General features: G+C 45.9%; 1 protein-coding gene across 1 annotated transcript in view; it reads left to right on the forward strand.

The window, feature by feature from the left end:
- The window catches only part of BRSK2 (BR serine/threonine kinase 2), a 488049-nt gene that overhangs the window by 449322 nt on the left and 26321 nt on the right, over positions 1–12406 (forward strand). The window contains exons 15-17 of the mRNA XM_025207893.1: positions 3268–3475; positions 4875–4923; positions 11884–12007. Of these exons, the coding sequence (XP_025063678.1) occupies positions 3268–3475; positions 4875–4923; positions 11884–12007 (381 nt within the window). The remainder of the gene's footprint in view (positions 1–3267; positions 3476–4874; positions 4924–11883; positions 12008–12406) is intronic.

Here is a 12406-nt window from a genome sequence, read left to right on the forward strand (position 1 = left end):
TTAACTGTTGCTCTGGAATAAATGGAAAAAGAGCCCCCAAAATAGTTTTGTGCACAAAAATAGGCAGCCAGTCCTGCCAACCTAAATCATGTAAGCAATCTTTTCTCCCAGGGGCACTTGCTTCCCTTGTCCTCAGTGGGACTGCTTGATTGTATAAGAAATGCTTTCATGAATAAGATTTCCTGTGTCTGGTCTATTGTGAGTATGCCTTAAGATTAATACTTAGGCACATTTGATTAAAAAAATTTTGAAAAGCTGTTTTGCACCCAGATGGCATTCTCAACAGGCCATAACTATTGTAAGTGGGGTACATTTTGGACTTACAGGGACATACTTGGGGTAAAAAATCATTTAATTTAAAAAGGCCTAAGTGATGCTTATACTAGCACCTAAACACATGCTTGGGGGTATGTTAATTAAAGCAGTTCTCAGAGAGCCATTCTAATTAAAACAGCTCACCATCACATGTATTAAGCATTTCAAAATGGCCGTGAGGGCACTTTAACTAAAGCTCATTCTATGAGCTTTAGGTGAAGCGCCCCTGCAGCCATTTTGAAACCTGGGGGCTTAATACACTTGTCGCTGTGGGAATGCTGGAGCATTGTAATTAGAATGTGGAGCAGACTCAATTAATTGAGTAATTAATTAGCATTCTAATTAGAATGCTAAGTAACACATGTATAGGCACCATTAAGATTATTGCAAATAGGAAAGTAATTTAACAATAAAACATGTATTTATGCTATTGGGCACAATTCCATGAGATGCTGAGTTCAGCGGTAGTTGAAAGAGCTTGAATCCCAGAAGATCAGGAACTTAGCGCACCTTTTAGTATCCTAGTTGCACCAATAAGGCATGGGCCAAATTGTATTTTTGTTACACAGCTGTAAACCCAGTAAAATTAATGGCTTTACTTCAAATTTATGCTGATTTAACTGAGAGCGGTTTGGTTTGATTTTTAATAAGTCTGAGTCCTGAGCTGCCAAACATTATCTGGTGCATGAACTGCAAAAATTGCAGGAGAATCTTTCTCATTATTACATTCCCATGCTTTTCCACTGGAATGGTTTGCAAACGGTTAATGACCGATTCCTGCTAGCGACTTGCACAAGCCAGCCACATTCCTAATCTGTTTGCCTTTCTGTTCCCAGCGGTAATTGGAGCTTATCAAAAAAGATCAGATGTTCTAATTTTGAAACAGATTTGTGGCATTTAAGGTTAATAGAAATGTTTTAATGTAGTAGTTTTCTTTTGGTGTTCAGGGCCTGAATTAAAGCCCACTGAAGTCAATAAAAAGCCTCCCATTGCTTTCAGGGGTCTTTGGAGTAAGTCTGCCTCAATGCAAACAGTCTTGTTTGTTTGCCTTTAACTATTCCTCCATATTTGTTCAAACATTGAAGTCGTGTGCTAGTCCATGAGACCCAGGACATGAAAACCATTGGTCCACTCACTAAAACTTGGGGCCTGGTCATATGTCTGTACGACTCTTAATTAGAGCCTTTAGGTGTTAACAGCAATATGAATGAAAATCATTAGAGACCCAGAGAAGCTGAGTGCTGGGTCAAAAATAAAAGAGCCAAAGGAGTGAGTTTTTACAATGTTTTCAGCACATACTATGCCTGTCATTATTAGCAACATCTAAGAAAATAGTTTTGTTTCAAATACATGAATTTTAGACCACCAGTGTCCTTTTTTTAAAGACTTTTACTCCCTGTGTTTGTGCATTGCTGTTTGCTGAGCTCATTTAAACTACTTTCCCAGAACACCCATATAACTAACATGTGTGAATGTTCCCTCCACCCAAAAAAAAAAAGAGGCGTGATCCCTTGTCTTGATCACTCACAACTGGATTATGAGATTTTGCTTGCCCCTTTTTAACTATGTTCTGTGACAGTCACCACCACCATGCCCAGAATGTGCTACTGGGACTTCATAGCCAATTTTGCACATGGTTGGTTAATATTAGGACCAACCACGTGCAAAATTAGCACATGGTTGGTTAATATTAGGACCTGACCCTCCCTGCTGTGCTTCATATTCTCCTTGCTAATGCCAAGCAGGTTATGCCAACCTGGCCAGGGGAGGAAGGTGGATGAAGCTCTCCCTTTTTTCAGTCTTTCACTGATGGGTGTCTGGAGCCCACGTGCCAATTTGAGTGAGGGGAGGAAGGAAGGGGAAAGGCAGGGAAAGGTTCTGTTTGGTGCCTGCAGTAATCTGTGTGCCACTCCTGCTACTTCACATGCGCCTCGCGCCCTTTTTTCTTTTGGACTTGCATCTCTCTCCTGGGCTCGATGATGGGCACTCTGAGCTCCGGGATATATGCCCAATCTAAGCACGTCTCAGTTTCTGTATGGTTGGAATGGCTCTTTTTCCCCCTTCCTCACCTTGTGCTTCCCTCACCACGGGGCACTCAGAGCACTCCCAGGGAAGTGGCGTCTCTCTCTGCTTTTTTCTTGGTTATTTTAATTTTCCTCCCCCCCCCCCCTTTTTTTTCTTTTAATTTGTGTTCCTTTGCTCTCTGTGGTTTTCCTTGGCTGACATATGGTTGGTTAATATAATAACGCCTGCTATGACACTGTTGTTCTTGCTGCTGCCGCCGCCGCCGCTGTTGTTGATTATGCTGCGTTCCCAGCTAACTGCATGTTTTTTTTTGTTTTGTTTTGTGTGTGTTTGTTTGTTTTTTGTTTCTTTGCAAACCCCCTCCCACCACCCCTTCACCTCCATCTGTCCCATCTCCTTGTGCCATGCTGCCTCTTTGTGCCTCGAATGGATTTTATTCTGACTTTCCTTTGTCTGCTCACCCGCCGTGTGGGTGTCTCACTGCTCTCAATGTGCATGGACACACTGCGTCTGTCTTTGTAGCCTATCAGAAAGTTTTTCATCCCTCCGCAAAACCCTGACCTCCCTTTCTCCCCCCGACCCCAAGTCTCCTTGGAACCCGATGCTTGTAGGAACGCCTCCAGGCCTGGACATGTTCTCCAACCAAAGCCAGCACTGCAGCCCAACCCAAAGACGCAGACTTTGCCATCCAAGAGCAAATTGGCTGAAAAACCGCTCCAGTCTACCAAATCCAACCCACTCCCTACTAGCAATGCCAACCCCCCCTCTTCCCAGAATCCCCCTGTGCAGAACACTCCAAGTCGCCCGCCTGCCATCGGCTTTAACCCACAGCTGGCCGTTCCTACAGTGCAGACCAACCCTATGTCTCCTGTTAGATTACTCCCTTCTAGTACTGACCCAAGCACCAAATCTATCCCCATCATACAGGTCACCCCTCACCCCTCTCCAAGGGGAAGTCCCCTCCCTACCCCCAAGGGGACACCTGTCCATACGCCAAAGGAGAGCCCAGCAGGTACACCCAACCCAACGCCACCATCCAGCCCCAGCATTGGAGGAATGCCCTGGAGGACACGACTCAACTCCATCAAGAACAGCTTCCTGGGGTCTCCTCGCTTCCATCGCCGGAAACTGCAAGGTGAGTCCATTGTCCAAACACCCACGGGCATTCTCATACCTCGGAGTGACCATGTTAATCTCATTTGCTGAGATATGCCTGTTAGTGCTGACAGAACAAGAGAGTAGTAGCTCTGGTCGTTGCCAGTCCCAGAAAAGTAGGAGCAGGCTCTGTACGAATTCCAACAGCACAGCTCTGCTCCTGAACTATGATCTCAGCCTGAAGCATCCCCCGAGTCCCCACACATCTCTGCCAGTATACTTGAGTTAGGACTTGCAATGTTTCCTGCTATCCCCATCCTGTAGACCCTTATCAGGTCTACGTGCTTCCTCATGCTCCTCAATTCTTCCTACAGCTTGGCTAAATTTGACCTTTAGCCCTGATCTGCAGCACCTTTGCTAGAATGGGCCTTGTTATTTCCCAAGCCAGGTGCTCAGTTGATGAGAACAGAGTGAGATTGTCTACCCATGGTGCAGCTCATTTTATAATCCTGTTTAACTCTTTCTTTCCCTTGTACATTCAGTATAAACTTCCCCTGAATATAATCAGCACTTCCAGGTCTGTGTGGGGTGTTTCCATTGCTGGAGACCCTGGAGTCCTGAGAGGGACAAGTTTATTTGTACAGGACCCAGGTGGCTATTTCCTGTCTGGCATAGGACACCTGAAGTCACCTGGATAACCCCAGATGCTCTGAGAATCTAATCTGATTGCTTATGGTTGTATAGCTAAGGTGTGGGTTTGAGTCCTTCACGGGAGGAGGACTACCTGAGTTCTAGTGTGGAAGAGCTGAGGCATAGGCCCTGATTGTCAGAGTCTCTGTATCCATGGTGGTGGATCCATCCAGAGAAGGACTGGACATCATGACCTGACTTAGGCACCAGCCTGAGCCTCTGGCTGGAGCCTGCTGGATTTGGGATGAGGTGCTGATGTGATGGGCTTTCATACCTTGTCTTCACCTAGGAGAGTTCACAAGGTTTACCTCCCTATTTTCAATGGATACGGACAATCTCTGGACAAAAAGCTTGATTAAAGTGTGAGAATTAGCCATGGGCTTTTATTTATTTGCTAATTGCAAGGGGAAGGCGGGAGAAGGCAGGGAACAATGGAAAGTGATGATCAGAGACCACAGGAATAACCTGACCCAGAGCCACTGGAGCCACTTAAACATCCCTTTGACCTCAGTGATCTCTGGGTCAGACCCCAAGTGCATCACTAAATTAAAGGAGAATCAGTGCAGGGATCTAGAGACAGAAGGCCTATGTTGAGACTATTGGATTTGCTCACTATTTACAAGAGAGAGATGCATGGGGAGTGTGGTGCAAAGATGATTTCATTGGTACAGAAGTAGGAAGAGAAGGGTCTGCTTATTCACCATGTCCTTTTTCTCCCTCCCTCTCTTTGGCTGTGTATGTGCATGCAGTACCTACACCGGAGGAGATGTCCAATTTAACCCCAGAATCTTCCCCAGAGTAAGTAATTCATTAATACACTGCTTACCTTGCCACCCATGCATTTTCTTCCTGTGCCTGCTGCCTATTGCAGTACACCTGCACAGTGTTCCAAGACTCAAAAGATGCTGTGAATACAGCCAGTCACTTGTGCATGCACTCGGAGGGTGAAGCTGCTCTTCTGCTGTGGCTCATAGATACAGACTAATGCCTGATGATGTCAGCAGGAGCTAGATCATGCTTCAAATAGCCATCTTGCTTTCTTTGGGACACTGACTTTGCCCATTTTGAGACACCATCCTGCTTCTTTCTCTCGTCCTGTGTTTCTCCAACAGACCATTCCTTGGTAGGAGGATCCATATCATATACCTGGCTGTGGCCATGCAGTCACAGCTTTACCTTAGAGTAGCACCGTTTGTATCCTAGGCATAGGTTTCAATAGTCATTCCTGAAGCAGTACAGAAAAGTCATTGGCAGTGGTAGCAAATGCAGCACTGGTTTGGGCAGCAGCCCCAGGAGCTCTGGCAGCTGTTTCATATTCACCATGCACATCGCTAAACATCGGTGCACAATTGAAACAATTTTGCTGCACAAATGTGCGTTGCTGCACAATGCATTTGGAAGGCCCTGCTGGAGAACGCTGCTCCAAACGTTCCCTCATACGTGCACCAGACGCCAAATTATTCCTTTTTATTTTCACAGCTTGTGTTTGTGCACCCGATGCCCATAGAATTTCCCTGCCAACCAAGGCGATTTGGCTCTCTGTCTAGCCACGTGCGTGAAATATTCATGAGCCCTAGATGAAGATTTTGGTTCCAAAGATTTCTAATTGGAGAGAGTGCCTTTGCCTAAACAGGTTTCCTCATCCCAGGGATTTGTAGTGTGAAAGATGGGCTGCCCATTTTCGAGGCTACACCAAGGAGCAGGGTGAGGAGTCAGGGAGAAATCCAGAAGGGAAAATAAGTACACTGTGTATTTAAAACATGGGCATGTTTACCGCTGTGAGGAAGCATAAGGGAACTTCATAAAGAGGACAGATTTGCAGGAAAGAAAGAAATGATGGGCTTACCTCAAATGTTCTGTTGTGTGTAAAAGCATAAAAGGCCTGTGAGTGAAATCCTTCCTTTCTTTCTCATTTACGTGTGTCAGTGGAAGCTCCTCTCTGAATTGATTGCCTTCTTCACTCCATTCCCCTCTTTTAAGAGCTGGTGCAGAGAGCTGGAGCCTGTCATTTGAGGCAGTTTGGATGCAAGTCAAGGCCTAAGGCCCTTTTTCCCTGTTCTGTATAATTGCCGAATTAATGAGTTCAATTGGGTTGCACCCCACAGTAAACATAATAAAAGTCATAAAAAATAATGAACTGGATTTGATTTGAACAATAGATGTCTTGTTGCTCAGTGCCCACTTGTACATTTCTTTTCTTTCCCCTCCCCCTCCCCCCATAAGAAACAAGATAGCCTCATCAGGACCTCTATTGACCTCAAAAAATGTGCTGCTTTGCTTTATGACATCTTTTAACAATCTTCATTCATTTAACAGTCCCCATGATTAGGTAATATACCTTGGCATGTCTAAGTAATGGCTGTTTTTTCTTTTATGAAAACGTCCCAGAGAATCTTTTAGTAATGAGTCCTAAAGGGCCACCTTCTCTCTCTTTTGGATAAAGCAGTACTGTACCATTTGCCTGAATAGAGCTGCACTTAGGTACGCCGGAGATCCCCAGTTTGACAAGGCACTTCAGCATGTGTGGAACATTAGACATGTGAGATGCCCCCTCTGTATCAGCAGGACTGCTCACTGGCTCACACTGATACTTGGACTTTAATATCATGCTGAGTCTAAGTCTAAGTGAGGAGCTGGCCCGCAGGGTGCTTGAGAATTTATGGGAGAAAGTAGAGCTTTGGAACTTTTTTGCCAGGAATAAAATTCTCTGTGAACTTCTTCATGATTATTCAAAAGGAAAAAACACTCTGAAAAGGTTATCCCTAATGATTAGATCCTTTTGCAAGTCTTTTCTGTAAGGCAGAAGCCTCAAACTTACGGCGAGCCAGAGTACCAGTGGACCACTGGATGTGGCTGGGAAAGAGCGGCCTGATACAGAACCTGAGACCCTTGGGCCCCAATGGATGTGGTGAGCAGCCGCAGAAGGGTCAGCAAGGGCTTGATATAGTTCTGGTCGCCCTCCAGCTGCTTCACTTGTCACCACTACTGCAGCCCTACCTCCCAGCTGCCGGTCCCTACTGCATATCCAGTGCTGGAGCTGGAGCTGGTACAGAGGCATGCGGCATGCAGCCACAACAGCTCTGGCTTCAGCGTGGGACATGGGGCAGGGACTGGAGCTGCTGCTTCACGCTCAGGTCAGAGTCAGAGCTGCCCTTGCCACCATGGCTTCCTCATGCCCCAGGCTGGATCTGGGGCCCTGCAGGCCAAGATCTAGCCTGGGGTACAATGTGAGTTTGACACCCTTGCTATAAGAGATGGGTATTGTTTCATCTGTCAGGGACATCCCATCCTTTCTCTTCACTCCCCAAAATACCCCTTTCCTTCTCTTCCATGGCTGGACAGTGGCTGCCTCTTTCAAGGAGGATGCCTTTGCTGCATGCCTGTTTCTTTATTTGAGGCCAGAAGTGGTTGTGCTCCCAGCCCTCACACCTTTCTGCTTTTGGCTCTCCTCTTCTCCACCCCTTTCATTCCATTCCCCCCTCCTCCTCTTGCATCTTCTCACCATGCACTTCCTTTGTTTTCTTTTACTCTTCTTTGTTTTTGGCCCAGTGTCTCTTCCTCCCACTGGTAGGTGGTCTTGGGCTCCTCAGGCCATCACTCTTCCCTCCCAGAGTCAGTCAGCCCTTCTGCAGGTGATGCATCATCTCTTGTCAGCTTCTTCAAAAACTGATGCCATCCAGAAGGAAGAGGAGTGAGCCTTGTGGTAGCAAACCTTATTGAAGCTGGCAAATGAGGAAGATGAGTGAGGACTAGGCAGGATTGTGAGGCTATCCAGAAGGACCTATGGCCATTTAAAATGGAAAGAATGAGCAACATGTTAGTAGCTGGAATTCAGTGTTAACCAGTGCAAAGTAACGGGGATTAGAAAGGACAACATGGACTGGACATACATACTGATGTGTTTGAGATTCAGACTGAGTCTTGAGAGGCCTAGGTTTGATTCTCTGCTCTGCCAGACTCCCTGTATGAGTCCCTGGATGAGTCAGTTAATCCTCGTATGCATCATTGTCTTCCCCTGTGCTTTGGGGATAAGAATACTTTCTTCCTCCCATCCTTTGTCTCTTTTACCTACTTAAAGCAAAATTATGACTTAGACACAGGGATCTATGTGGGGAAGTAAAGGGACATGTAAGTCGCTCTTTCACTTCTGTCTGATTCCCCAGATCCTAGGGTGAGTAGGGAATGTGCAGAACATTTTTTTCACTTCTTCACCCCAAATCTGCCCTGCAGAAAGGATATTGCAGTCAGGTCTTGGCACAGGCCAGTCCCAAACTGCTGCTGCCCTTCAGAGCAAGAGAAAACCAGGAGGGAGCCATGCAAAACCAGGTCAGCAGTGAAAATTGTCAGTGTGACTAAAAGGAAAGAGAGATTCCCTACCCTGGAGGTCAGTGGTGGAGGTTTGTCCACTTCTGAGCCAACTGGAGGATGAGGTACTAGACTACATACTTCATGCTTCTCCTGTGTTTCAGTGAAAAAGAGACCCCACCCAATGGGACAATGTCCACAAGGTAGTCATTCTTAACCATGTACTGTCCTATCTTATGAGGGCTGAAAGGACTGGCTGTCATGGGGGCAACATGCCTCCCATCTTCCTGCTGCTCAAACAGCTCCTGAGAGGTTTTTCTAGGAAAAAAGCAGTATGGGAAAGCCAAGAGAGCTGAAGAGAATCAGGAGGAGGGAGTTTGTTACCAGGAGACAAGAGAGAGTAGGAGGCAAGCATAAAAAGGGAAGAGTTGAAAGCCTCATGCACAGCCAGTGCAGATCCAGAAAGTTTAATTGAAGTCTATGCCATCTTGTATATCATTAGCAAAACTGGAGGCAGGAGGGTGACACAGGTATCACTGAGGTCCTAAACTGGTCTGTTAAGCCTTTATTACCAGCAGTAATGCATCAGAAGAAAAGTACCCATCTGGACTCTGAGGTCCCAGGCTGAGTTTGCAGAGCTGGCAGGAGAAAACCTCGTTACTTTCCTTATAAACTGGGCCCTTTTGACCTTCAGTCATTAAAGGGGCCAATAAATACAGGGACTCACAATGTCATTTAAAAAAAAATAAAATAAAAGGCAATTTCAGACTGCAGAGCCATGTTTAAATATTCGCATCTTGGCGAACCCCAGGTTGCAAGGAGCATACGTGAGAGAGACACTAGGTCCCAGCAGTCAGTACAGCCAATTCCCAGTTCAGTTTAAGATAGATATTGGCCTAGGACAACCAGACAGTTTAGATGGATAACCAGGTGCAAATCAGCTAATGAGCAAAGGCCCTGAACATGCAGGGAGCGGTTTCCCCAGCTCTCCCGGGGCCTCCAGAGTTGTTATGGTGTGTGTGAGACACATGAGCTAATTAGTATGTAATTTCCTTTCATACTCTAACCCTGGCTCCTTAACGACCCATTTAAATGAGAGGCCCTTTCTCTTTGCTACTCCCTATGCTAATCTTTGGCTCACTGGCTTAGTTACAGCTGCCTATGAATATTTTAGGGAGTTATGGTTTTCTAGCTTCCTTTAATTGAGGGGAGTGGTGATTTACCGAACTGCAAGTGTATCCTTTTGCGCTGTGCTGTTGGTCGCTTGGGGTAGATGGAAACAGAAGCTTATTAACACTGAGCCATCTTCCAGCTCTGTTCTTCCTCTGTGTGGATTAAATGAGCAACAAGGTGATGGTACTGAGATGCATGGAGCTATCCACAAGTCAGCACTGAGGCCAGCTAAACTGAAAACAAGCTTTGTTCTCCCTCCCAGAGGTCAGGAGTCCAAATGAGCTTTCCAGTTTGCTCCTCTCTCCCCCCTGAACCCCAGTCTGTCCTCAAGGACCTTCAGTCTAACCAGCTCTATCTACTCTGTGAAGCAGATCCTGCTCACATCTTTTTTCGGCTGCATGCCGCTTTGTTGGAATTTTGAACAGTAATAATTTCTGCTCCAGATGGTCTTCCTTTACTGCAAAAATGTAGCCTGGAGCGTCTCTTTCTTCTATTAAGTTGTGAAGCAGCATCCCACAAGAAGCAGGAGAACCTTTATGCACTGCAAATCAGACTTGACCCAGTGCTGTAAAATACTCTGCAGGTTATAATCTTGCATTCTTAGGAAGGTGAACTAAGTGGCAGGTCTTTCCATCTCTAATAAATGAAATAAATGCATCCCTGGCACAGCTTGTCTGATTTCAGTGGAGTATCCCTTAGGGTTAATTTGACCAGTAGTTCTGTGGTTGCATGCTACAGCTGCAAGTGTCTTCTCTCTGCCCCCCTAATTTTCCATAAGGGTCATAAATTACCCTCAAGCCTCTAGTAACTTCCCATTGGTGTGCATGGCCATACAGTTTTCCCATAGGACCTTTTATTTTATCAATGAATGCTAAAAAAATGGCCTTGGTGGAACCACATGGAGGGAAACAAACATTTGGTGAAAGTGCCAGTGTGGAGACAACAAAATAATTTCATTTTTGATGGACTGAATACTTGATGGAGCACTGGGGATTGGTCATAGAGTCATAGAGAAGTAGGGCTGGAAGGGACATCTGGAGGTCATCAAGTTCAACCCCCTGCCTGAGGCAGGATCATCCCTGTCCAAACCATTCTGTACAAATCAGCTGTCTAACTGCTTAACAAAACTACAGCCAACCCTGGCACAACACAAGACATAACATCCTAGCCTGTCACAGGTATAGCAGGGGGACCACGGTGGCCAACATCCTACTGCTGGAAAGGATGTTGATATATGCTCAAGACATCCCAGGAAGAGGGCCATGCCCCCCACTACAAAGGAAAGCAAAAGCCTCCACAGTCCATACCAGTCTGACCATGGGGTGAAATTCCTTCCTAACACCAAGTATGGTGATTGGTCTGACCCTGTGTGGAGGAGCAAGACCCTCTAACCAGGAACCTCCAGGTTTAAATCCCAGAAGGAGCATTGGCACACCTAGTCAAAATCCCCAGCTGTGGCTGCAGCCAACACCCAGTGCCTCTGAGGAAAGCTTAAAAAAACCCTGACACATGTAACAGTAGGGGTGGGGAGGATGTCACTGACTTTTAAATTCCTGAATGGTGTTTTGTGCATGTGTGTGGCTTGATGCTGCAAGAAATTCCCGGGGTGGGGGCGGGCAGCGGCGCAGTGGTTAACACAAGGACCATGTCTTGCTTAGATTTCCTAGGTGGCACTTATAGTAAGGTCTAGTCCTCTTGCTGGCTATATTCTGCCCACTGACAGTGAGAGGCACAGTTTACTTGAAAGAAGGATGTATATTTGATACATACCATCAGCAAAGGGCAACATCTTCAGGGAAGGAGCAGTACAACTCCTGAAAAACCAAGTAGGTTGAAACTGGGTTGGAGTGACCCCCAAATTCCAGGTTGCCAGTGATAGCAGTATCCACAAAGAGGCACAAGAAACAGAGAGAGCCTCGCAGGGATTTTTGAGACCTGCACACAGATTGAAGGCATCCTGTACCAAAGACAGGACCGACTGGTGTGTTAAAACAGTTAAAACTGCTACACTCGCTCCTAGTTTTCTACTGCTGATCACATATGCTGCTCTAGCAAAACCGTGCAATCCATAGTTTGGTGGCTTTTTTCTGAGTTAAAGCAGTGTTCTCTGACGCTTCAGGTTATATCATGCCAGCCACTCAACGTAGCAGCGTCACCTTTGAATCAGTACACACAGTTCCCTATGTTGTTTGTCCAAGTGCCAGGTGCCCATGAAATTGTGCTTATCTATTTTAAAGCTTCCTTCTTTTGGTTTCTTTTTTTCTTTTCTGTTCCTGTCAGGCTTGCCAAAAAATCCTGGTTTGGTAACTTCATCAACCTAGAAAAAGAAGAACAGATCTTTGTGGTCATTAAGGACAAACCGCTAAGCTCCATCAAGGCTGACATTGTCCACGCTTTCCTTTCGGTAAGTCAGTCCAGCATGTGCTGTTCACTCCTCTCACTGTTCAATTCTAGAGACTTTGTGAACCCAACTGTGTTCAGGCAAAACCTATACTGTCTTGCATCTATCTCTTATGTGCCTATTCCTGCAGTCTATTCCTTCCTTAGTTCCATGCTTCAACCTGTCCAACTGGGGAACTAGATTTCTCCAAACAGATAGTAAACTCTTAAGTGGAAAAGCATTGCACCTTCCAAGGCAGGTTCTCCAGGCTTGCTGTGCTCACAACTGAAATACATCCAGAGCTTAAAGTGCCACTGCACTGTGTAGAAAGTTAATTTCCTTAATCAATGGTTCCATTATATTTATGTCACATTATCCTTCCTTTCTCCCTCTGGGTGCCTTGACAGTCCTCAGAGTGCTCTT

This window comes from Alligator sinensis, unplaced genomic scaffold (assembly GCF_000455745.1).
Source record: "Alligator sinensis unplaced genomic scaffold, ASM45574v1 scaffold5_1, whole genome shotgun sequence".
Lineage (NCBI taxonomy): Eukaryota > Metazoa > Chordata > Crocodylia > Alligatoridae > Alligator > Alligator sinensis.